This window comes from Cydia strobilella, chromosome Z, assembly GCF_947568885.1.
Source record: "Cydia strobilella chromosome Z, ilCydStro3.1, whole genome shotgun sequence".
In the NCBI taxonomy this organism is placed as follows: Eukaryota; Metazoa; Arthropoda; class Insecta; order Lepidoptera; family Tortricidae; genus Cydia; species Cydia strobilella.
Window position 1 is genome coordinate 19816400 of NC_086068.1, and position 27717 is coordinate 19844116.

General features: G+C 37.4%; 1 protein-coding gene across 1 annotated transcript; it reads left to right on the forward strand.

Annotated features, from left to right (window-relative positions):
- On the forward strand, window positions 1-27717 carry LOC134754221 (autophagy-related protein 9A). The gene is made up of 15 exons (XM_063690392.1): window positions 1-502; window positions 615-885; window positions 1297-1417; window positions 1500-1624; window positions 1901-2028; window positions 2579-2763; window positions 4361-4539; window positions 5639-5770; window positions 6581-6755; window positions 9239-9385; window positions 14493-14559; window positions 15831-15994; window positions 20613-20720; window positions 21033-21254; window positions 22035-27717. Exons 1-15 carry the CDS (start codon window positions 331-333, stop codon window positions 22131-22133), a joined length of 2295 nt encoding a protein of 764 aa, XP_063546462.1. The 5' UTR covers window positions 1-330; the 3' UTR covers window positions 22134-27717.

Here is a 27717-nt window from a genome sequence, read left to right on the forward strand (position 1 = left end):
TTGATTTGCTTTATTTTCGTCATTTCATTCGTTTTGTGAAGTGTATAAAATATACAGTTGAAGACTTACGAAATTCTTTGTATCCTTGAACTTAATAGATTGGTTTCAAATCCAAATGCAAAAAAAACGTGTTAGTTTTTAATTTACGATAAAACGTTTTCGATCGATGAAAATCCTTTGTATAAATTTCGCGCTTTGTTCTTGTAAAAGTTATTTTTACGCGTTTGCAGCAAAGTCGAGAATATGTAGATGATAATAAATTAAGCGTAGTATACAATTTCCCAACTCGAAATCAATCGCAGTAAATGTAAAAGTGATAACAAGTTTAAAATGGCTCACTTTAGTCGTCGCGATACTACGTACAGCGCCCTGGACAATGAAACGTCTCCGCCTTTGGCTTATTTGGCAGATTCTACAAATGCTGCACCTATGATGCTAACCCTGGACCATGAACATGAAGACGCTACTAATGTTATCATCCATAAAGTACCAAAAAACAAAGGTACAGTACACAGATTGATAGAGCTGGTTCTTGTAACTTCTGTTCCTGGGATAATTTTATGCGAAGGTACCTTAGATACCTTAAATATATTTTGTTTGTGTTCTGCTTTTAGGAGGATGGACTCATATAGAAGATCTAGACTCTTTCTTCACAAGAATGTACCATTACTACATAAGAGGAGGATTTTACCCAATGATTATGTCAGATTGTTTTTACTTATTACAATTTGTTTTCATTGTATGGTTTTCAACATTTTTGGTGTACTGTGTCAAATACCCTGTTCTATTCAGAAATGACCCAAATGCAAACAGGAGTGAAAAACTTACTTTAAATGATGTTATATATTCAAGTTCAGTATGTGTTGGATTTATTTCTTGGCACTGGTAAGCATTCTAACCTCTATTCAATGCCAATTGTTGTAAAGGTATTTACTAAATTTTCATGTATGTTATGTTTTTCCTTTTTTACTCTGACCCTCATTAAATATCAACTCTCTTGTGAAAATATATGACATTTTAAAGTTCATATTGTGCATGTCCTTATAATAGTTTTAATGCAATGCTTATGTAAAATAACTGCTTAGCAAATGTTTATACATAATAATATCACTGTTAACATTATATGTAAACCTACAGCTATTATTGTTAACCTTAATGCACCTAATGCTGGATACTAGACAGAATAAAGCCATTTAATGCTAGTGTTTTTATTTTAATTTCAAGCTCAATTTTATTATTATAACAATGTTTTCTGATGTAATGATTACTATTTTAAACACATCATGTTATTTTTAGGTGGTGCCTCATCATGTTATGTTCTATTATTTGGATAATGAGACTAGTCTTATCAATATATCATTTATATTATGCATATGATACAAAATTATTTTATAATAATGCACTTAAAATAAAAGATGTAAGTAGAATAAACAAGTTTTATAATTTTATCATGACTTTTAATATGAAATGTGATGATTAAAGAGTTTGTTTTGTTATAGAGTGACCTAGTATGGGTAAGCTGGTCAACAGTTCAGGACAGAGTCCGGGAAGCTCAACCCGAACATCACATGTGTGTCCACAAACAGGAAATTAATGAGTTGGATATCTATCATCGAATTCTGAGGTAACAAAATATTATCCCTAAATGTAGATTTCACCTTACAATTGTTATTCTCTTTAAGAGGTATTACTTTAAAGGTGGCATATACAAATACATTATTAAACACACTGCAGCTTATATGTATTATTATTAATACTTTATTTCAAGCAACATTATATTCACTGATATGTAACATTTGCAATTAGGAATGAATTTTTGTATTCCTTCTTGTCTAAGGGTGGACAATCGCTCACAATTAATGCTTATGAGGAATCTAGTAATAATTATGTATTATTTTAGGTTTAACAACTACATGGTAGCCATGGTTAACAAAAGTTTACTGCCGCTACAGATACATGTGCCTTTTGTGGGTGATTTCCACTACTTGTCTAAAGGCTTAAAGTGGAATTTGGAATTTCTTTTATTTTGTAAGTACTATTTTACAAGGTCCACTTAATTAGCATAATCCGTTAACCTTTTAGATAATGTATTTTCAGTAGGTATTTAACCAAAATAATAAATTTTACATCACACTTGCTCGAAAAAGATCTTATGTCATGCAGGTGTACTGAAGGACAAAGGCCTATATTGTTCCCGCGAATCCCGCGGGAGTTATGTATTGTGAAAAAAAAAAGGATTTTTTTTTGAAATTATGTTACTATTTCATACGAATTAACTAGGTAAAAATGAGGCTTACTTTTAAAATACTAACATTTATAATCTAGTATTTTTGTTTGTTTAAGAAATTTAAAAATATTTAATATGATTAATTAAATAGCCTTTTAAAATATTTTTACACAATTTTCAATTGTGGCTGAATGCCAGATAGGTCTGTGCCTTCGATACCTAACCTGTCAAAACATGAAAATATGGCGGATGAATGTTTGAAATGTCACCATATTTAAGAATGATTTCTTTCCGCACTTGTATCATAAATAACTATTGCAGAACATTTATACATGTTGTGTTTGTGAACAGCTAGTCCGTGGAGTCCCTGGGAGAACTGCTGGCAGCTGCGGGAGTGCTACAAAGACCATTCGAAACGGATGTTACTGGCTCGTCAGCTGGAGAGGCAAATCTTGTTCCTAGCACTTATTAATCTACTACTGACACCGCTTATACAGGCTTGGCAGATTCTATATTTCTTCTTCAACTATGCAGAGGTTTGTAAATGATATTTGAACTCCAGTTTCACCCTTTTGGAATTTTATGAAATTCTATCTTTAGAATTAGAATTAAAAAATATCCTTGTAATGTAGAGTTGTACATCGTTTGTGGAATATATATTTAAAATTTCATGTATTTATTGTGTGCATTGTCTGTCAGTATGATTTGTCAGAAAGAGTTATGATACATTAGCTGTTGCCCGCGACTTTGTATACGTGGATTTGTATGTTGGTGGTTGTATATTCTACATGAGCATAGAACATTATACAGCAAAAGATAGCAGTAGGGACAGTTAATAATTTGTTAATTATTATACAAGGCTAGAGATTTGTCTGTCACAACCTACGAAGTTTCAAGGTTCTCGATATAATCCCTCTCAATCCCCTTAGAAGATTTTTAAGTCTGCTATTTTAAAAGAAATGTTCACTCTTGATGAAAACTTTCAGCCCTTATTTCACCAACTTAGGGGATTAATACAAACTTTCAACCCATTTTAACTCCCATAGTGCCACTTGCACCATCCCACTAACCCGGGGTTAAACCGTTAACCCAGTGTCAAATTGTACTGGTGACCCTGGATTAGAGAATGGTGCAAATGGCCCTTAGGGAATAAATTTCTAAAAACGCTGAAATCACTTTCTTGTTTTGTATTATTGTGTCCTATTACGACATTCCAAGTTCACTATTTACAAAAAATTTCGTTCCACCCTTTTTTCACCAACTTAGGGAATGAATTTTCAAAAACGGTGATATCAGTTTTCGCCTATTGTAATATAATGCCCATTTAATCAAATTTCAAGATCCTAGCTTTAAAAAAATTGGACCACATTTGAAATAACTTTTTTTGTAATCTTATATTATGCCTTTCAGTTTTAAAGCATTTGTAATGGATTCAAACTTTCAACCCCTTTTTAACCCTTTTAGGGGATGAATTTTTAATAACGCTGAAATTAGTTTCCTTCTATTTTGATAAAACCTTTTAACAAAGTTTAAGTTCCTAGCTTAAAATAAAACTTGAACCCTATACAAACTTTCATCCCCTTTTTAACCCCCTTAGGGGTTGAATTTCTTAAAATCGCTTCTTATTTCTAGTACACATTAGAAATGTAACTTGGTGTGTAAATTTCAAATTTCTAGCTTTAGTAGTTTCGCCTCTGCGTTGATAGTCAGTCAGTCAGTCAGTCAGGAAACCTGCATTTATATATATAGATTATGATAATTGACGTTACGATCAGAAGAGTCTAAGCGTTTTATATGATAGGCGTTAAATGCTAGTTCAATGCGTCTAAGATAACGTAAGCGTACGTTTATACATGCAATGTGTATGTAAACTTGATAAGCGTCCTGCCCGCGTTGCGGCCATAAATGTACTCAGAATATCACCCATCACCCACTTCACTGAGTCAGGAAATCTTACTAGAATCAAAGGAATTTGAATCTTTTGTACAATATTTACATTGCATATTGAAATAGCAGCTGCAATGCTCGCGATAGCTAGCAGGCAGACTGCAGCAATCTGATGTCAGTCGAACATTAGGAATCGTATGAAGTTTGTTTGGCTACGCTACAGCGCGCGCGAGTGTTCGTTCACAGCTAATAAAGCGGTCGCCGGGCTCGCTGGGTCTGCGCACGTGGTCGCTGTACGCGCGCGTGACGCTGCGGCACTTCAACGAGCTGGAGCACGAGCTGCGCGACCGGCTCAACCGCGCGCACAAGCCCGCCACCAAGTACCTGGCCAGCTTCTCCTCGCCCATCACCACGGTTATCGCCAAGTAAGCAAGCACGCTTTCCTGTTTACTACGTACCTAAGCATCATATCTAGGGTAACTGTTATAGTTATTGGCCACTACATAGTAATTAGCCACTCCTAACAATAAGACTTCTAATGGCTTGTTTCTTTCTGATTTGTTAGGAGTGGCCAACTACTAATATGTAGTGACCAGTAACTATAGCAGCCACCCTACTAGTGCAGAGGTCGGCAACTTTTTAGGAAAAGAGCGAAACCTCAAAGAGCCACAAGTGTTGTTTTCAGTAGTCGTAAGAACTCTCAAGTGATATTTTTTGTGTGGTTTGTGTGGTTTTATGAGCCGCAATTGTACCTTCAAATAGCCGCATGCGGCTCGCGAGTACTCGTACATTTAATACAGCAAGATACTAAGCAATGAATTCAGTTAGTGTTCATACAACAACAACAACGAAGAAGCTGGCGTCTTTGGATGGAGACAAACTACCATAAATACGGAACAGAACTTACGACTTGTTTATAATAGGTATACCTATACTATACTATACCTACTAAAGCAATCGCAGTGACATACGAATTGATGAGGAAATTGTACTTTTCAATGTTGTTTCAATTGACCTCATTACGCGTCTTACTGCGAAAGTAACAATTTATATAAAACAGGTTTATGAAATGCACCTTGGTCTTTGTATGTTTTTCTTACCATCCCATGCCTTTGCTTACTGTCTGACTTACTGTGCGGCAATGACAATGAGTGAGAAGCGACAAACACATAACGTTACTTGCATGAGATAATAGTAGATCGCTACACGCCATCTGTAAATCTTCACAATGTTTTAGGTGTAATACCTATTGTATCAGCAAAATGTGACGGTAATGACAGAGGGATTTTGAAAATAGTATTCTTTTTTCGTATCTATACTTGTCTTTCACCTCATGTCTCCTGCTATACCTATACCCGGGTCAACAAGAAGCCCCTAAAAGTAGTGTCTTTGTGAGCTGCACCAAGTGCAAGTGCAAGTACGGTCCGTGGAGGAGAACAGCTGGACATACCAAAACATTTTTGCCCAAGCTGAAATGGAGACGCTTCGGGCTCAGTCGGTCAATAAGAATTTGCCGTGTCGCAGGAATGTGATGTTCTTCTCGGCGAGCGTGCTGGGCGTGCTGGTGATGTTGTCGGTGTACGACGAGGACGTGCTGACGGTGGAGCACGTGCTGACCATCATCACCATCCTGGGCTGCGTGCTGGCCGGCGCCAGGTAATTAACATTACGTGTCATGATGATAATTATTTAATTAACATTACATATAATTGAAAAAAAAAAAACCATATAAGATACTCTGATTATACCCATGATGGTCCATATCGTCGGGTGACAAGCAAAAGTCAGTAAGTACCACCACAAGTTCATAGCCATAGTGAACCGTATTATTACCCGAATAAGGTTGATTTATGTTAAATATTTTTCAGTAATTTGTGTGTTTTGCTTGTCACCTGACGATATGACAGTTCATTTTTTATATGGAGTAACTGTCACGCAAAATGTTTTTTTTTAGCACACTAACAAAATTTATTTAAAAATGTAATGTTTAACCATAGAGTAACTTATACTAGAGCGGTACTGTCATAGTAAATTTTGTAACCCCAGTAAATTCACTGCCATCTGTCGACACACTTTAAAACTAAAAATAAAGATTTATAAAAATACGATAGAATGTAAATGTAAAAATACGATAGAATAGATAAATGATTTTTTTTATTTGCATTAATTATTTTTATGATTTTGACCCATGTTCTTTCACTGATATGCGTTAAAATTGTTAAATAACGAACGAAACCGTCAACGCCATCTATACGACTGTAGGCCAAAACTAGTAGCGCCCTCTGAACGAGAGTCAAATTTTCTTGATTTTCGAGGCACGTTTTTTCCTTAGACTGTATCCATCTATTACGGAGTTATATCTATCTTTGGTTTAACTAATAAAAAGGCACTAAAAACACATTTCTTCAATGATGTTTGATTCGGCAACAGTGTGATAACCGTATGTATTGTAAATGTAATGTTGAGGGCGTTGATCGGGGAGGAGGAGCGGTTGTCCGGCGGCTGCGCGGGCCCGGCGCGCGGCGAGGAGCTGTTCGTGCAGGTGCTGGGGCACGTGCACTACCTGCCCGCGGCGTGGCGCGGCCGCGCGCACACCAAGGACGTGGCCGCGCACTTCCAGCAGCTGTTCCAGTTCCGCGCGGTCAGTCTGCCCACCACACACCAACCACTTACTAAAACCAAAACTTATACATACAAAACTTCATTTACGCTGAACATACGTAGGGGCCAAACCGGTGGCTCTTTACACATTCACTGCCAGCGACCCGCTAGGCGGGCTCTCTGTTCGTAGGCGCTCTTCGCTACAAACGGAAAAAAACGTGTTATCGGCTACACTCGTAGCGTGTACCTCGCGCTGGCAGTAAATGAGTTAAAAATTAAGTCCTCTGACTGATTAAAAAGTCGACGACCGGTTTGGCCCAGTGGGTAGTGACCCTGCTCGTAAAGCCGATGGTCCTGGGTTCGAATCCCGGTAAGGGCATTTATTTGTGTGATGAGCACAGATATTTGTTCCTGAGTCATGGATGTTTTCTATGTACATATGTATTTATTTATATAAGTATGTATATCGTCGTCTAGCAGCCATAGTACAAGTTGGTACAAGCTTTGCTTAGTTTGGGGCTTGGTTGATCTGTGTAAGATGTCCCCTAATATTTATTTATTTATTAATAGTTATTTACTATACAAGTGCGGAAAAGAAGAAAATTCGAAACGAGTGGCGATAAATTAAAACACGACCGCAGGGAGATAGGGGCACTAGTGCGAGAAAGTAGCACCATATGTACTGTAATAGTACATTATGATACGAGTGTGCTAAGTTGGTTAGTACACACGAGGCGATATTGTGCGCGCGAGCTGTAAGCGAGCGCGCAATAAGAAAGCCGATGTGTGTAATGACCAATGCACACGCGTTTCATACGACGTTTTTCGACACACTTGGGAGAAAAATAAGATACTCATATTATCAAATTTTTATAGTTAAAACAGTTAGTATTGTGTGTTGCATCTGTCATACTGCCGGCCGCCCCTCGCCCCGGCCGCGGGCGGCGCGGCGGGCGGGCCGGCCGGGCCGCGCACTGCGCAGCCGGTCGGGCGCGCCCGTGCCCGCCAGTACGACCAATTAAAGAAGGCTCCCTTTCCATGCATATTATTAACAATCAGTTACCTTCTTAACTCAGTCGGATAATATAATGAAAAAGCACGAGTGGAATAATACACTGAAAGAGCACGCGTGTTTAATATCTAGGATTTTGAGCCAAAAATCGGTGGAATAAAAACGTCGTTTTGAGCAAGTCTGTTGAAAATATTTTTACAGTACATATGGTGCACTTTACCGCACTAGTGCGATAATTAGCACATTACGCAACTATGTCAAAAATGTATAGGGCCATATGTAAAACGTTGTACGATACATGTGCGAATAGGTAATTCGCAACTCGTGTCGATTTAAAACACTCCCTTCGGTCGTGTTTTAATTTATCGCCACTCGTTACGAATTTCCTATTTTTCGTACTTGTATCGTAATGTACTATTACAGTACATATGGTGCTACTTTCTCGTACTAGTGCGTAAAGAGCACTTTTTGTGCATATGTCGAAAGTTTAAAGGGCCATATGTACTGTAAAACGTTGTACGATACACGTGCGAATAGGTAATTCGCAACTTGCTCAAAACGACGTTTTTATTCCACCGATTTTTGGCTCATAATCCTAGATATTATTAAACACGCGTGCTTTTTCAGTATATTATAACACTCGTGCTTTTTCATTATATTATCCGACTGAGTTAAGATTTATGCTAATAATATGTATGGAAATGGAGCCTTCTTTAATTGGTCGGACTGGCGGGCACCGGCGCGACCGACCGCCTGCCGCGGCCCGCCCGCACGCGGCCGGGGCGAGGGGCCGCCGGCAGTATGACAGATTTTAGACTTTTACTAACTGTTTTAACAATTAAAATTTGATTAATATGAAAATTTCTTTTTTTGCTCGCAAGAGTGTTGAAATCCGTCGTATGAAACCCGTGTGCATTGGTCATTACACACATCGGCTTTCTTATTAGGCACAATATCGCCTCGTGTGTAATGACCAACTTATCACACTTGTATCACAAGGTAATATTTTAACACACTGGCTCAAAACGACGTTTTTATTCCACCAATTTTTGGCTCATAATCCTAGATATTAAACATGCGTGCTCTTTCAGTGTATTATTCCACTCGTGCTTTTTCATTATATTATCCGACTGAGTTAAGAAGGTAACTGATTGCTAATAATATGCATGGAAAGGGAGCCTTCTTTAATTGGTCGTACTGGCGGGCACGGGCGCGCCCGACCGGCTGCGCAGTGCGCGGCCCGGCCGGCCCGCCCGCCGCGCCGCCCGCGGCCGGGGCGAGGGGCGGCCGGCAGTATGACAGATGCAACACACAATACTAACTGTTTTAACTATTAAAATTTGATTAATATGAGTTTCTTTTTTTTCTCGCAAGTGTGTTGAAAAACGTCGTATGAAACGCGTGTGCATTGGTCATTACACACATCGGCTCTCTTATTGCGCACAATTTCACCTCGTGTATAATGACTAACTTAGCACACTTGTATCATAATGTACTATTTCATAATACAGGTGTACATCCTGTTTGAGGTGCTGAGCCCGCTGCTCAGCCCGCTCGTGCTGTACCGGCTGCGCTCGCGCGCGCTCGACATCGTCGACTTCTACCGCAACTTCACCGTCAGCGTGCTGGGTATCGGCGACGTGTGCTCCTTCGCGCAGGTATGTCCACAAATCTGGAATGACGCTTACGCTTAAGGTACAGTAGGTTCACAAAAATGATTTAAAAAAAAGACAGCGCTTTTTTGTATCACAATATTACGTCTGCCATAAAGGCCATGCCAGGATAAGCTTTTAAGTGAATCTGCAACCAACGAGGTTTGGCTTGTAATTTTTTTTAATGCTGTGACCAAAGATAGATATAACTCCGTAATAGATGGATACAGTCTAAGGAAAAAACGTGCCTCGAAAATCACGAAAATTTGATTCTCGATCAGATGGCGCTACTAGTTTTGGCCTACTCTCGTATAGAGGGCGTTGACGATTTCGTTTGTTATTTATAATTTTAACGCATATCAGTGAAAGAACATAGGTCAAAATCATATAAATATAATTAATACAAATAAAAAAAATATTTTTCTATATTTAAATACATTTTAACCTATTTTTATAAATCTTCATTTTTAGTTTTAAAGTATGTCGATAGATGGCAGTGAATTTACAGTGGTTACAAAATTTACTGTGACATCCTCTTATTATATCCTCTTTGGTAACAAGTATGCTAAATTTCAGCCAAACTATAGTTTTTTGTTTAAAAAAAAGAAATATGATTTTCCTGATTTATTATTCTAGCCAGCCGATTTTGACGTGCGTCACGTATATTGTGCATATATTAAAGACAATTATATGACATCAATTACAAGATATATTGCTGTCCAAAAATGTTGTTTTTTAAGTACTTTCACGTCAGCCGCGTCAGCGACTCCTCCAAGTTTTTCACCAAAGCTACAAAAGCTACGAAATGAATGTATTTAATTAATTTTATCAGTGGTAGAACAAGGTGTTCATTTTAAATTAAATACATCACCACACATTTTCTATACCCGCCCGTTCAAACTAATCGATTAAAAACTCTTTAGAAAAACGTGCATGTTCATAATAAACACTGGCCACTTATAAAAGTTGAAAAATATATATACAGTGAAATCTAGAGATAGTCTGGCACTTCGATGGTCAGGTATACCCAGTAATCTGGCACTAAAATTGGTATACAAATGATCATTCTATGTCCTAATTTACTATGTACGCTTATAATGTTCGCCCTTCAATCTCTTTATAAATGGCTGTTCCAGATAAGAGTTGAATTTTCTATGAATTCAGAATTTTAGTAATAGTACATTTTACAACTAGTGTGAAAGGAATGTCTTTTTACCACTAGTACCGAGGTATCTTGCCACGAGCTGAAAGCAAGTGGCAAGACTCGGTACGAGTGGTAAAAAGACATTTCACACGTGTTGTAAACGACGTTTTTTAATACAATTGCGAAAAAATAATAAATTAATATATCATTAGTAGAATCATACCACCAAACCAAACCAAAACCAAAAGTACCTATACAGCTAAGATACGCGAGCTGCCGCAGCCCGCGATACCTTCATACGCGGGTTGGTCAACGACACCTCCTCATAACTCATGAGGCCCTGGTACCTGCTCCGCGCTAAATTCAATTTTAACTGCGTTTCGAAAGTATAGTTTGGAACTAAAAAGTAAAAAGCACTAGTTCGAGAAATTGAGCTTCTCGCACGCTACGCAGCCACAAAAAGTACCACTTTTTGAGCAACTGTATTAAAAAATGTATTTCTACGACAGACATCAATAATATGCGGATTTGCTCTACATTCCATTAATCCAAATTTTCCAGTAATCCGGCTGTCTTGTGTCAGCATTAGTGCCGGATTAGTGAGATTGTACTGTATATTAATACGTTCCTTCTGTGCCGGTTTTTCAAATTACCTTCGGAAATCTTAATTAATAACAAACAACAAAGTGACGTCTATTGCAATAATTATGTATAAGATAAACAAGCACCTAGTCCACAGCATGTCTGCAAGTAGTCAGCCATGTAATGTTTGCGCAAAACATAATTATGATTAAACTCAAGGGCAAAATGAAAATATTATTAATGACGTTACTTTTTTTAGGGTTCCGTACCTAAAGGGTAATAAAAACGGGACCCTATTACCATAGAGTAACTTATACTAGAGCGGTACTGTCATAGTAAATTTTGTAACCCCAGTAAATTCACTGCCATCTGTCGACACACTTTAGAACTAAAAATGAAGATTTATAAAAATACGGTAAAATGTATTTATATATGGATAAATGATTTCTTTTATTTGCATTAATTATATTTATATGATTTTGACCAATGTTCTTTCACTGATATGCGTTAAAATTGTTAAATAACAAACGAAACCGTCAACGCCATCTATACGACTGTAGGCCAAAACTAGTAGCGCCCTCTGAACGAGAATCAAATTTTCTTGATTTTCGAGGCACGTTTTTTCCTTAGACTGTATCCATCTATTACGGAGTTATATCTATCTTTGCTATTACTAAGACTCCGCTGTCTGTCTGTCTGTCCGTCTGTCACTGGGCTGTGTATCTCATGAACCGTGATAGCTAGAAAGTTGAAATTTTCACAAATGATGTATTTCTGTTGCCGCTATAACAACAAATACTAAAAACAGAATAAAATAAATATTTAAGGGGGGCTCCCATACAACAAACGTGATTTTATTGCCGTTTTTTGCTTGGTGCGCGAGTCTGACTCTCACTTTACCGGTTTTTTTTTTTTCAAATATTTTCCAAATTCGTTGAACATTGGTTTCGTCATTCGTTGATATTTTCATTACAATTTTCATTTCATTTCAATCTTGTACAGTCGCCATCAGATATATCGGAGCGGCCAAGATGCTCTCAACTATCTGAACACGCCTCTATTGTCAAGGTGTTTGAGTGTGTGTTCAGATATTTTTGTGCACCTCGGCCGCTCCGATATATCTGATGGCGACTGTACATTGTAGATCTGTGGGTATGTCCGTCCGCCTCGCGTACGCAGGTGTAGGTAGTCCTGTGAACATATGTCCACCGGTCACACCTTAAAATTTCCACCTAGAGTTGCCAGAATTGGTGTGATCTCTAATCTATGTACAGTCGCCATCAGATATGTAAAGTAAAGTGCAAGACGTAAAATATTTTGGAGCATATATCTGATGGCGACTGTAGATAGCCATGCTTAGATAGTGATCGGTAATAGAGTAATTGTGTAAAACCCACGATTGTTCACGGAAACTAGTCTGTTACCAGTTTCCTGCACGTTAGTTTGTAATTTTAACATCTAGCTTTATTATATTTATTAATCACTACACCTTATAAAACATAGTCCCCTGCCGCGTCTGTCTGTGTGTACGAGTATGTATGTTCGCGATAAACTCAAAAACTGCTAAACGGATTTTTTGCGGTTTTCACCTATCAATAGAGTGATTATAGATGTAATTTGATAAGGTTTTGTGTAACCCGTGCGAAACCGGGGCGGGTCGCTAATCAATATATATAAACCACAGAAAACCGCCTATAGAAGCCTAATATTGGCCATTTTGTTCGCGACGGAAATCACCAACCTCTGAGGTGCGGGGCGGGTGCTCACGGTGTTGTGATTGGTCGTTCCAAACGACACGTGTAACCGTAGGGATGGGACATGTTCATTACAGGCAGTGGTACGTACTAGTTGTACCGTAATTTATTGTGGTAAAATTGTTATCAATAAAGTCTACAGAAACAATACTTAATAATATTAAAACAATATAATAATTCATTAGGTAGGTACTTTATAAATATATCTAAAAAAATACTTAGCATATTAATGATATAAGATTCTAAACGTAAAGTACCTAATAAGGGTCCCAGAAAATATGTATGAAATTTAATACTCGGTGTTGCATACATTTTGTGGTGAAATTTACATTCATGAGATTTACATAGTATATGTACTTCGTAAAAGGGTATTAAAAAAATAAGGTGCTTCTGAGTAACTCCAACTTCCGTACTTTTTAGTATTTGTTGTTATAGCGGCAACAGAAATACATCATCTGTGAAAATTTTAACTGTTTTACTATCACGGTTCATGACATACAGCCTGGTGACAGACCGACAGACAGTGGTAGGGTCTTAGTAATAGGGTCCCGTTTTTACCCTTTGGGTAAGGAACCCTAAAAACTAAACTACGTAGGTATCTACCTACTAAGATAAACTACCAACTAAATAAAACTACAGATTCTACATAATTAATTATTATCAATAAAAAAGAATCCCAGTTTTCTTTTATATTGTTTAAAATGGTACAATACGGTACGAACGAAAGCACGAAGTTTCCGCAACTGACGAAAGCATCACCGTCACATCACTAGTCGTTAACGTGAAAGGGATAGCACATTGCAGTTTCATGTTGACGAAAAGGGATGGGCATACTTCGTTGCTGCTCAGTACAACCGTATTGACCAGTGTAAAATGAACCCCGCGGATAAGAAACAATTTCTAACCAAATAATGAATTTCACAATTAACTGGAATGTTATTTCATCTGTTTTGTATTTTTGGAAGTCTTAGATGACTTGCCACACCATTTTACGCTGCAATATAAAGTATTAGCGAACGAATTCATTTATTTACGATTTATTTTCGTACAGACGTGCACACTGCTAATAGGTCGTATTCTTGGGCGCAATTGGCGCAACTGATCGGAGCGGCGCGCGAGCAATCTTATATAAGACCTATACACCATACGGGCGGTGACCGCGAGTCGCCCTATAAGCTCGCTCTATAGGGGGTGGTCTGTAATATAATAAACATTCCTGACAAGCCCATACTGGGCGATATTTTTTTAGACACTTCTGACCGCAAACTTTTTATTTAGTCCAGCTCGTTTCCCTAATTTCAAAAGTAAATTCCCATCTGAAAGAAGACGTGGCATGCATGTAGCTTATGTAGGTATGTTATATTATAGTGTATTGGCCATTTGCCGACTTAAACCGTTTTTCTACTAACAATTAAAAACTGCAAAATGGGACACAAAAGTGGAAAGGGGGAAGCATCCACTTGTTAAGTTGCTTCCCCTTCTCTTTTTTTTCTTACCGACAAGCTTCATGCTTGCCAAGTTTCATGCTTTCTTTCATTTGTGACCGTACTTTTAGCTTACGAGTCGCACTAATTGGCTTCTGCATCAGGTTCAAGCAGAAAATGATTATTATTTTTCGTGTTATTTTCTTCAGTTGGACATCCGGCGCCATGGACACCCGGATTGGCAGGCCCCTGGCAAACATGCTGAAAAAGCGAAAGGTAATCACAATGCTGGCAAACAAGGATCTATTCTCACACATATTTCTCGAGTTTCGCAGTCAATGCTAATAGGAAATAATACGAGTAGGTAAATCAGTTTTATGAATAATAATGAATATGCTGCTGTTTCTTGTTGTTCACACGCTCTAAAAGGTGTTTGTAAAAGTCCCAACCCGCTTTGGACCAGCTTGGGTACAAATATGTCTCTCGTGTGAGAACAAGCCGTGTATATTGTACCCGTCAGTGAGACATACAGGGTCAGGTCAGGACAGTTATCACATCCCGTGCTGCTACGCCAAAATAATCTTAATAGACCATTCTTAATTATTACATTAACAATTTTTGACTTTTTCAGATTTTGGAAAACATGTACAGTCAGAGTAAATATTCTATTTTGAGAAAGATTTTTCATCCAGGATTCCATTTCTATCCAGGATCAAAAGTTTCCCGGTTAGGTTAGGGCAATAGAAAAATCGCAAACGAGGGAAGATGTTTTCTATGCATTTAGTATGAAAAAAGTTGATTTTTTTCACATGCTTTTTGACACTTATTGTCGATTTTGTCGCTGACTGTATTTTTTTTTTCAAAATCTGTATATGTCTATATTGTTAATTAAAAGTTAGAAATGGTCTTCTAAGACTGTTTTGGCATAGCAGCACAGGAATTGGTAACTTCACTCTGTGCTCCATAAAAAAAATCACCTGTACATAGGTTGAATTATTAATATTATTATGTTCTCTCTGCGTGGAGTTGGTAATTTGGGTAGCTTATTTTTTATCCAATCTGTTTTTTATCGATTCCCCATGAAAACTTCCACCCCCTAAAAGGATGATTTTTGGGATAAAAACTACCCTATGTCCTTCCCCGGGAGTCAAACTATCTCTATACCAAATTTCAACTAAATCGGTTCAGCGGTTTAAGCGTGAAGAGGTAACAGACAGATAGGCAGACACACTTTCGCATTATAATATTACTAGTTTTTTCCCGCGACTTCGTCTGCATGGTGTTAAATTTGGGTAGCTTATTTTTTATCCAATATGCTTTTTATCGATTTCCCACACAAACTTCCACCCCCCTTTTCACCCCCTTAAAGGATGATTTCTGGGATAAAAACTACCATGTCCTTCCCGGGGACTCACTATCTCTATAACAAATTTAAACTAAATTGGTTCAGCTGTTTAAGCGTCAAGAGGTAACAGACCGTAAGACAGACAGACAGACACTCGCATGAATAATATTAGTATGGATAGTATGTATTGATCGTGTCCCAGGCAACACGCAGTACAACCAAGGCGAGGGCGGCAAGACGGAGCTGTCGCTGGTGGCGTTTTCGTGCCGGCACCCCGGCTGGCAGCCCGCCGAGCCCGCGCAGCGCCAGTTCCTGCGCTCGCTGCGCCAGAGCATGCACCACGCCGTGCCCGCCGCCAACGCGCTGGTCAGTGCACATACTATACTATACTATACTATACTTTACTTTACATGACCGAACTATTGTAGGCGCAACCTAACATCACATGTTTGACAATTATCATTTTACCCTTATTTATATACAGCGTGTCCCAGAACAACCACGTCACAGTGACACCGGAAGTAGGTCAACTGAACATGAACTTAACCTTTTTGATTTGTTTTGTTTGTTTTTATTTCCGGGGTGTGTAATGCAGTTAGGCATTCCGACCAGCCGAACATGACCCCACTAAAAGTTGCATGGTTTTCGAGTTATCGGTGCTGGTAGGTACTAAAAAGGTTAAAACAAAGGGGAAAATTCTCAATTATTTTTTATTATTTCGGTAATAACTCGAAAACCGTGCAACTTTTACTGGGGTCATGTTAGGCTGGTTAGATTCCTCTTGAGTTGACCTACCTCCGGTGTTACTCTGACGTGGTACTTCTGGGACACCCTGTATGTTACCTGAAGGCTTCCAGTTAAACGGTAGGTTTTAGTTTCATATATATAAAGGTCCACTCATTACTGTCAAATACAAATTAAATTAAAATTAATTTATTTCAAGCTATTTGGCTCATACATGTACACTATTATACTGGTAATGTAAATAAAATTTAAATTAACAATTCATTATAATAGATAGAATATAATAAATAAGCTAGATATAATGAAAATAAATAGATATAATAGTTAAGATATAATGTGATCTTAGAAAAATTCCACTGAAGAAGTTTGTGCAACAAATGGTTTTATACATTGTGGAAAGAATGAATAGGCCCTGGAGGGAAAGTACCTCAAAACCTTAGCTCATTTTGCTTAAAGGAAACATTCTTTTATTTTTGAAAATAAACAAAACTGCATTCTCTAAGAACAAATTAAATTACTTTATTATGAAAATATTTTAATTTGTGTTTTTTACAAGTAGTCATACTACTATTTAAACTGTAAACGAAATAAATATCATATACAGTCGTGCGTGTTCAGACATTTTTGAGCACCTCGGCCGCTCCGATATATCTGATGGCGACTGTACAATAGCTATTTATGCAACAAGTGCGGAAATCATCTTTACGCACGTGTATCATACAATGTTTTACTATGCATTGTGCGAGTAAATAAAAAAACATATCATGGCAAATAAGTTTAATTATTAAAAAGAGTGTTTTAAATCGACACCAGTTGCGAATTACCTATTCGCACGTGTATCGTACAACGTTTTACAGTACATATGGCCCTTTAAACTTTCGACATATGCACGAAAAGTGCTCTTTCCCGCACTAGTGCGAGAAAGTAGCACCATATGTACTGTAAAAAAAAATGATAACAAATAGCACTAGTGCGAAAAAGTAGTACTTTCCGGATGATATGGCTCCGTAGGAAACGCACTTTTCGGGCACATGCATTGTAAAGGCAAAAATGACCAAGGCCGCCATTTATTATTATTGTTGGGGTGTTGTGGGCCTGTGAGTGTCACGTCGACCAAGCAGTGATCTATTGTGACGGCCCTTTAAAGTTCGTTACTAATGCCCGTTGAGTCCAGAAAATTCCAGATTATTTGGGCCGTAATGTTCTGTACCTCATAGGGTTGCAGTATGTGCCGCCCTAAGTGGATACTTCTTTTTGACATTAGTGGTCCACAGGAACAGAGAATGTGCATTGCAGTCTCCTCTGACTCCTGGCAGAACCTGCATGTCGCATCCTGTTTCTTCCCAATTCGGAACATGTGTTTGTTCAACTTACAGTGTCCAGTCAATATTCTAGTCACTGCGCAGGTTTTATATCTTTTGAGCCTTAGAAGCTCCTTAGCAGTTTTGCCGTTGAACCCTTTGATTAGAGCTTTCGAGTGTTCTTGTCCTTTGACGTCGCCGCCGACGAGGCCGCCATTGCCCGCGGCTGGAATCGAACCAGCGTCCTCCGTTTACGCGACAGATGCCTCAACCGCTCGGCCACCCGGGCTCGGTGGCATGGGTCGAAATTTCCAAGTATATGACAATTTCCATTTGGCATCAGTAGTATTACAGATACGTCACTGTCAAAACTGTGAATGTCACTTATGTCACTGTCATTTCAGTTTCGCCAACCTTTTTCTAATATATGCTTTTTAGGGTTCCGTAGCCAAATGGCAAAAAACGGAACCCTTATGGATTCGTCATGTCTGTCTGTCCGTCTGTCCGTTCGTATGTCACAGCCACTTTTTTCCGAAACTATAAGAATTATACTGTTGAAACTTGGTAAGTAGACGTATTTTGTGAACTGCATTAAGATTTTCACACAAAAATAGAAAAAAAAAACATTAAATTTTGGGGGTTCCCCATACTTAGAACTGAAACTCAAAATTTATTTTTCACAAACCCATACGTAAAATGATATTGTTGTTTTTAATATCCTTTTTTTTCTAAACTGAATAGTTTGCGCGAGAGACACTTCCAAAGTGGTAAAATGCCCTCCCCCTCCCCCTGTAACTTCTAAAATAAGAGAATGATAAAACAAAAAAAAATATATGATGTACATTACCATACAAACTTCCACCGAAAATTGGTTTGAACGAGATCTAGTAAATAGTTTTTTTAAATAATCATAATCATTTATTTGCACATAATAAGGGTAATATGTACGGAACCCTCGGTGCGCGAGTCCGATTCGCACTTGGCCGGTTTTTTATATTGTTTGCCATCATTGATAAAAAAGGTTTCTGTCAAAAAAAATACAACTTTTGTCATTGACTGCACTTTTTTTTTCAACATTCAGCTAACATCGAGACAATTCTAACGAACCTAAACACAATAAAGTTGCATTGTTCTACCACAGAGTATTCCTGGACTATACTAGTCCTTTAAGTCTCACTCGAACAAAACTTTTCATTTTCATTTATTTAATGCAAAAACCATGGTTATAAAAGGTGTTACATAGAGATTTGGTACATGGTCACCCTGCAAGGGCGTAGCAATGTCTTAAAAACTAGTTAAAACTAAAAAGTTAATTTATACAAAACAAGATATGTTTAAATTGGTACTTTCAGTGGAAATATAATAATAATCAATTCGTAGTAAATATAACATTAAATTGGTGAATTATCGTCAAGAAATAGTTTTATAATTATAGAAAATTAGAATGTTATATTGTCAGTTTACTCAATTATTCCATTATAGTGTCAACAAATTGGTATTCAATTAGGTAATTCATTAATAACTTAACAAAAACTCAGTGAGATTGAGAAACCAAGGAGTCACGGCCTGTAGACACTATTATTCTGCAATTTTGGCAATTGGCTAGATGTATATAATATAATAAATTACATATTTAGATCGTTTTTAACTTTTTGTAAATTAATGCACCAAATGTTATGAATACCTGAAGTGAAGTACAATACCAGCTTTTCAACCAAAAATCACGGATGTAAGTTTTTATTAGGGCGTATTGTATTTATGTGAAACTGTGTGTGTCGTATTCTTGGGATTAGTCTCCAAGCGGATCCCAGTCTTCCATGAGCCCTGGCAAAATGCTGGGACAACGCGAGGAAGATGATTGTATTTATGTAAAAATAAGTAAATAAAATTACGTCTTTAAATCATTCCAATATTAGATGAGGTAATGAATTTACGATTTTTCTCGTATCTACAGGGTGGCTAAAAAATAAGTGCATTCCCGTTGTCAGGGAGGTTTTGGGAATATTGAGCAAGTTTTACTATGGGACCAATCACGAAATCGCGAAAAAAAATTACCCTCCCATAGAAAACGAACCAGCCAAAATTTTTTTGGAAATCGTATGCCCATGGATAGCATTGGCGTAAGTCGATTGATGGCATCTCCGTTGTTGCACATCTATGCTACGCATTGGCGTAAGTCGATTGATGGCATCTCCGTTGTTGCACATCTATGCTACGCATTGGCGTAAGTCGATTGATGGCATCTCCGTTGTTGCACATCTATGCTACGCATTGGCGTAAGTCGATTGATGGCATCTCCGTTGTTGCACATCTATGCTACGCATTGGCGTAAGTCGATTGATGGCATCTCCGTTGTTGCACATCTATGCTACGCATTGGCGTAAGTCGATTGATGGCATCTCCGTTGTTGCACATCTATGCTACGCATTGGCGTAAGTCGATTGATGGCATCTCCGTTGTTGCACATCTATGCTACGCATTGGCGTAAGTCGATTGATGGCATCTCCGTTGTTGCACATCTATGCTACGCATTGGCGTAAGTCGATTGATGGCATCTCCGTTGTTGCACATCTATGCTACGGGATGAATGATTTATAGTTAAATATTGCCTCTGGTTATTTGTCGTATTTTTCCTCCAGGAAGGCAAGACGAAGCGAAATTGTGAAGCCGTTGGTTCTGGGTTCGAATCCCGGTAAGGGCATTTATTTGTGTGATGAGCACAGATATTTGTTCCTGAGTTGTATTTATGCATTTGTATATTATACATTATATATCGTTGTCTGAGTACCCACAACACGAGCCTTCTTGAGCTTACTGAGGACTTGGTCAATCTGTGTAAGAATGTCCTATAATGTCATATAATATTTATTTAAACTTATTTTCTAATCGGTATTATACTACAGTTTAGAAAGACACTATACTGGTGCTGTATATTTCAGAACAAAACGATGCTCGGGTCGTATATACAGCAAAGCATATTTGGCACCAACACTCCCTTGCCTGCTGTGCTCTCCTACTACCAACAGCGGCAGCCATATAGATTACCTGTAAGTATCACATTAAATACATCAATAGGGTCCTCATTTTTTACGAGGAATAGAAAAATCTTGGAATCAAAAGGCCCAAATAGAATAAAAAATAACTTTTTGCAAATTATTATTTTTAATTGCAAGTAAATTTTGACGAACTTCTTCAGTTTCTGAGCTGACAATGCAAAATTATGGAACGATGAAGCTGTTCTCTTTTTGATGATGATGATGATGATGGATACCAAATTAGATACAGAAAGAAATTGCCTTATAATACACGCTTGTTTATACAGAGATCTGTGTTTTTAATCGACGTATTTTTTGTACAAGGATATGGACGAGACCAGCGACGAGGAGGAGGACGGGCCGGGGTCGGCGGTGAGCAGCGCGCGCGTAAGCTCGCGCTCGTTCCGCCTCGCGGGCGCCAGCAGCGGCCTCGGCGCCAGCGCGCTCGGCCTGGTGCCCGCCGACGCGCCCGCCGACGCGCCCGCCGACGAGACGCGCGACATGTCCGTCAGCACGCTGCACCTTTACGATCTGCACATCTCGCACGTGAGTACAAACACTGTCGTTACGGTAACATGTTGACATGAAAAGGATGGCCTGGAGTTAATTCTCAAAGTCGGGAGCGTCATTTCGTGCTCAGCCGAACTTACCAACAGCGGGCTTAATTCTGAAGACTGATTTTTTTACTCTATTACCTAGTTACAGATGTAGGATAGTGCATAATTGTTTGCCGTCGTATTTTCACGGAAACGCACAAAATGTGTTATGCTATTTAAGTCAGGCTCAATACAAAAAGTACTACTTTGTTGACTGAAGTAGCATGACAAATATGAACGTTTCCGTAAAAAATACGATGGCAATCAATTAGGCACTACATCTGTAATATTATTAATAGTGATTAGAATCCGGTTTAGGTTAGGTTAGTAAGTTTCTAATTAATAGCGCTCTTACTCTCTAGCACTCTTACTCTTGCTCTCTTGTTAGGGCGCATGTATTCGTCAAGTCATCGCATATCCTTATGCTATTTATGTAATCCAAAAATAACTTCCATTACATTTTACTAGCAGGTGCGATATTTATTTGTCACTGTGTGTTGTTCTCGTTGCTAGAATATGTTCCTGGAGGATCAAGCATAGGTTGTGCTTACTTACTGCTCTAGCCACTCTTTTTGTCTTGCACTTTTGTTACCTATCTTTTGAATCGGCTTAAAAAGTGCCAATTTGAGCAGCGAAATAAGTAGCCGCTCATTGTTACATTACTCATTGATGTAATGTAAATGAGGTATGCATGTGTTTTTAGTATGTGGTGTGTGTGTGTGTGTTGCAGGCATCGCCGTCGGTGGGCGCGTGTTGCGTGAACAACTGCTCGGACCGGCAGGGCCGCTGGGAGCAGGGCGAGCACACGCCGCTGCTGCACCACCCATAACGCCGGTCGCCGCCGCTGCCCCGCCCCGCCCCGGTCTGGGTATAGACACGATTCCCGTCGACACGATACTTCGACGAGGGACCGCCGCACCGCTCACTACCTAGCGAATCAATTATAATCAAACTTGAAATCATATTTCATTGACGATGCAAAACGCATTGACGATTGTTTCATTGTTAATCATCACCAATAATAGTACATTATTGTCGAGGCTCGGAAGTAGCTACTTGCTGGCTGAGGATTCGTTTTAAACGGACGACCTTGGGAGACCGTTTAATTGAATCCGAAGCCAGCAAGTAGCCTTCCAGCCGAGTCATATATAGTGCTTTTCTCAAAAATGGCGCAATAAACACAAATATAATAGAAATATTTTACAGAAGCAACGTTATTATGTATATATTTTCACAGAAAAAAGTAAAAAGATTTGCTTTGCCGCCTTTTTATTTTTTTAATTAAAAATAGAAGTGTATTTTTCTGCTGAAAATACGCCAACCTATTTGAGACACCAAAATAGTCGCGGTACCAACATTGTAATAATAAGTACTGATCATCTGTTTGGCTGTTTAATGGACCTATGCCTTCATTTGATATGGCCACTTCAACTATTAAAAAGTTTGGGACTCGACAAATAATGGAATTTGTATGCAACATTGCAGTCCCGAAATCGAGAGTGCAATGTTTTTAATTTTTTGACTGACCATAAACTACGCACTTCGCGACCTACTTTTTAACCGGCAACGTTGACTTTGCCGTCCATTTTTGAGAAAAAATATATAATTGTGCCGCGCCGTTAGTGAGCACCCTTCCGTAAGACTCGGATGTGAATGTCTACCGTCGTTAACTATTCAGGACTTTAGAAACCGTGTAAATATATACATTTAATTAGGTATATTATATAATTGTATAAAAATATAAACACCTTGCAATTTAAATGCAAGAAAATAATTTTAGTAACGTTTTACGTTACATACACTGTTTCTTGATTATAGAATTTATGAAAAACTGCTCTACGACCGACGTATCAAATTTTGGTTTGTAGCAATATTTTTTGGTTGTCATATAGTATACGGACATGAAATATTCGACAATTGTTATTATAATAGGTACCAAAATAAAATTATAAATGTCAGTTAAATATGGTACAAAATGTAATTATTTATCGAATGACCTTTAGACAGTTGTAACACACGTACCAGAGGAACCAAATCAATAACAATGGAAGATGGTATAATTGTAATATGTACAATTATTTTATTTTGGTAAATATAATGTGTTCCGAAACACATCCAAGTGTTTTGTCAAACAATTCATCGATATTGATAAAATACAAAAACTTAGAGTAATATAACTTACCTACTTGTTTAACCATTTAATTTAATGTTTCAGTACACAACTGTGATTATTGCTTTTTCAGTCCATTCTTAAGGGTGACAGAGGTTGCGATAGTTGTATATTGGCTTCTTTTTATGGGAATAGCTCCATGGAACTACATTTGAGGCTTTATTATTGTAATAATATTATATTAGGAATCGGGGCTGTCATGTAAACAGTCCCGCTTGTAATCATACCTTTAGTTTAGGGGGTTTACAAGTAACTTAGCTGTAGTTCATAATACTTTTAATGATGATTTCAAATACAGATAACTAATACATGTTTGACATTAAGTAATCGTTTGTGGAGTCTGCGACATACCTACCACAAAATTAACTAAGTTAACTAACGTTTTTTAAATTGAAATGTGATAATAATATCATTTTATACACTGACATAGCCGCTTCGTACGGGTAAATACAATAAATTCAAATTTTATTTACAATATAATATATACTTTACATTAATCGAAAGGCAAGGAAAACTTTCAATCACGATACTAGTTATAGTTATATTATATTATTTATGATTATTAATTACAAGTGAGTTATGTAGGCAGGGCCAGAGTCCACGTAACGCTAAGTATTCATTGTGATGGTCCCATACATTGTCTCTGCCAAGTAAAGTCGGAGCAAACTTAGACGGAGCGTGGACGGACTCTCAACGCAATACTGTCCTATTTAGAAACCATTAATAAATTCACTTGGCTGTTTTGATTTACAACATACACTTTAGTGGGAGACATTTAACGACGATATAAAAAAGTATACAATTTTTTATAAAATAAAAATCTTGACTGAGTTTTTAAAGTTACTGGAATGTTTTACCAATCTTGAACTTACTTATATATTTGATAATAGAAACAAAGGTGAATTATTATAAATGAACCACTATGAATGTGAGTCGTCATTCAGGGTTTTTCAACAAAGAAGAACAAGACAGGCAAATGTAGATAGAAACTTACTATTGCCTGTGAAGTCTGTGCCATCGACACAAGGTCGCCGCCGGAGGAAATTACAATGGAAATTTTCATTCGATATTACCCCACTGATTTACACTTAGCTGTAACAATAATATTGCTTTCGACATAACAATATAATTTACATTAGCCATTAGTATGGTCGGTTGAATAGTGTTGGCATCAGATACGTCATAGCTAGCATTGTCTACAATATTTGCAAGATTTGATTGGTTTCGGGCCAGTTGCACCAACCGCACGATTGGCGGACTGATCAACTTCAATCAGCGGTGATCAGTATGAGACTTCCCATACCTATAACTCTGCCCTCCGAATAAAGAGTGCAGTAACTCGTGTTTTTGTCAAAATAGAGTTACATACATATTCGGAATCAGCAAGACGAGCTCTACAACTTCGTCTTTGACGTGCAATATAAAATATGGCAGGAACTTTACTTTCCATTAACGATAACTGCAGTAACTTAGAATTTTATATGTATATAGTTTACCAAGCATAAGTGCAATAAGTTTAGATACTGCGCAAGTTTTTGGAATATATTTGTTAAACTGTTAGTTTTTTTTTGTTAAAAGTGCAGTAGCTATAGTTACTGCGCTTAACAGTGGAAGAATCTATTTTTGACTTTATTGAGCACGCTATTTATAAGGGCAGTAACTATACTTACTGCACTTTTAATTGTGAAAAATGATTTTCCCAACATCGGAGTGACTTAAATTAAATAATTAGTTACTACGTTTATACTTAAGCAAACCTAATACTTTATTAACTTATTCTGAAGCGATAACTGCATTAAGTACTTTTTGTAATAAAAGTGCAGCAAAAGTGTTACTTACTGCAGTTATGGTTAGAAATAGTTTTGTCAAATCCTACGGTATAATTAATAATTAATGCGTTTTCGTAATTTTTGTCCCATTTGAATGCGTTTTTATATTTTCAGTAATATATACGAAGTCTGTAAACAGTAACAAATATTTTGATATATGATTGATGCCTGTCACTAAAATAGTCTATGAGATACAGGTAAAAAAAGAAATTAATTTTCAAACCGCTTTTTCTCGAAAACTGGTTTGAACGAGTTACTGCACTTATCATTAGGAGGGCAGAACTCATTTCACCGAACGTTTTAACAGTGACAAATGGTTTGGTGCAACCAATAGGGTAGTTGACACATGTTGAATTTTGTAACTAAATCTAGTTAAATAGATAGAAAATGAGCAATTTATCACAATAAATTGGAAACTTAAAAAATATATGGGAATAATTTATTTATTTATTCGTATGGCGTATACAGAGTCGCTAATTATTAATTACAATACGACATCTGAATTCTTCACCCGGCCTCTCCGCCAAATTTCCGTATCGGGCATTTATTATGTATAATGTGGTGTCTGTTCCGGGAATAATAAAAAAAATACCTCAAAATTTCGAAAAAAAAAAAATTTTTTTTGTAACAAATAAGAAAAAAAAAATAACGGTACCATTCGATTCCTTACATTTTATTTAAAAAATATTGTATAGCAACAATATACATAAACGCAACATTTCACCGACAAAATCGCATTTTCCTTGTTTTCCATACATTGGAACGGCTTCTAAACAAAGCGGCTTCTAAGCAAAGTGACACAGTGACGTCACGATGTGTTGCCATTTGTGTTAGAGCATTTGCTCAGTAAAGTGCCAGACTGACCATCATTTGTGACTTTGTCCTCAAAAGAAACCTGATTGACTGATACCATTAAAAAAATTTGTCAACTACCCTATTCTTAATAACATATTCAGTATGTTCACATAATAGGGGAAATAAGAACATTTTTTGCAACCTGGAGCAGACCTTCACTCTTACTTAGTTTTTCAGGATGGATGCTGATAGTTTATACCTAGTAGGTACTTAAACATACCAAGTTCTTTTGTCGATCTATTTCACACTTCAAATTGTTAACGAAGTATGCCAATAACCAAATGGTTGCTGCAATGCAATTATATTTAAAGGAATTGATATCCATCTACATTTTTCACTCATTATCACTTTATTAGAATACTCAATTCATTAATTTTAATAATATATCAATCATAGATTTAGTACATACGATTAAATAGACGTTTAGCGTAGCCAATGCCTCATGCCATCTATTACTATTGAGACGGCAACAAACTTATCTGGATACTAGTTTACTAAACTCGCCCTTAACCAAAATGATGACTGAGGCCATAAAACTCGAGGCAGGGTTAATTAAGCTCGGCGGTCGTAGCGATGGCAATGTGTCGATTACGAAGTGTTTTAAACGTCGATGTCATTCTATTTTATTTTAGTTTCACTGTAATTGTCCAATTATTTAATGATTTTTGCCTGTGTAAATATTATAAGTTAGTAAATAGTAGCGTAGTTAACCTTTTTATACCTCAGTTTTACACTTCTATACCTTAAATAAAGAAATTGTATAAATTATTTATTTGAAATATTATGCACATGTATTTAATTAAGTATAATGTTACACCGTATTTCCACTTTTATTATAATAATATTGAATTCATGCACAAGAAATGTACCTATTCACTCACTCAACTTATCGCCAATATCGACATCTCCGCTCGCTCCGTGCAATACAATGGGAAACTGATAACGCGAGCTCAAGGGTTTTATTGCCCTAGTCGTCATTTTGGTTGAGGGCGAGTATAGTAAAGTCATAGTGTTACGCGCTCAGACACAATGGCCGACAGCTCGCATAAAAGAAACAATGGCTTTTGTTTAACAGATTAGAGTTTTAGACGTAAAAATCATCTGAGATAATTCATACTATAACTAAATCATAGTTTGTGTTTGTGTAACCGGGCAACGGCATTTGCGGGGAACTTCATAACATTATATGTTTACATTTAGCATTTGTAGCATATACGTAGCAGTGCAATAATTAATCTATGCAATCAATTTTATGCAATGATAGTGTTCGTGTAGTATGAATGTTTCCATTTTCCTAAACGGCGGAATGTCATGGCCACCCTCAAGAGCGATCGTTATCTCTGACATTCTCATTGTTGAGTGATTCATCCCATGCCGCTCTTTCGGCGAACTTTTCAAATCGATTTACTGTGGCACCGTGTTATGAGTGAGAGCATCGCTTTGTATTTAAAACACATTAACCTTAGTTTTCTTCATTAGACCAGTACTCCATTTGAAAGGGCACCTTGTAATTTATACGAATAAATAATGACTATCATGACTTTATTTCGATCCTCTAA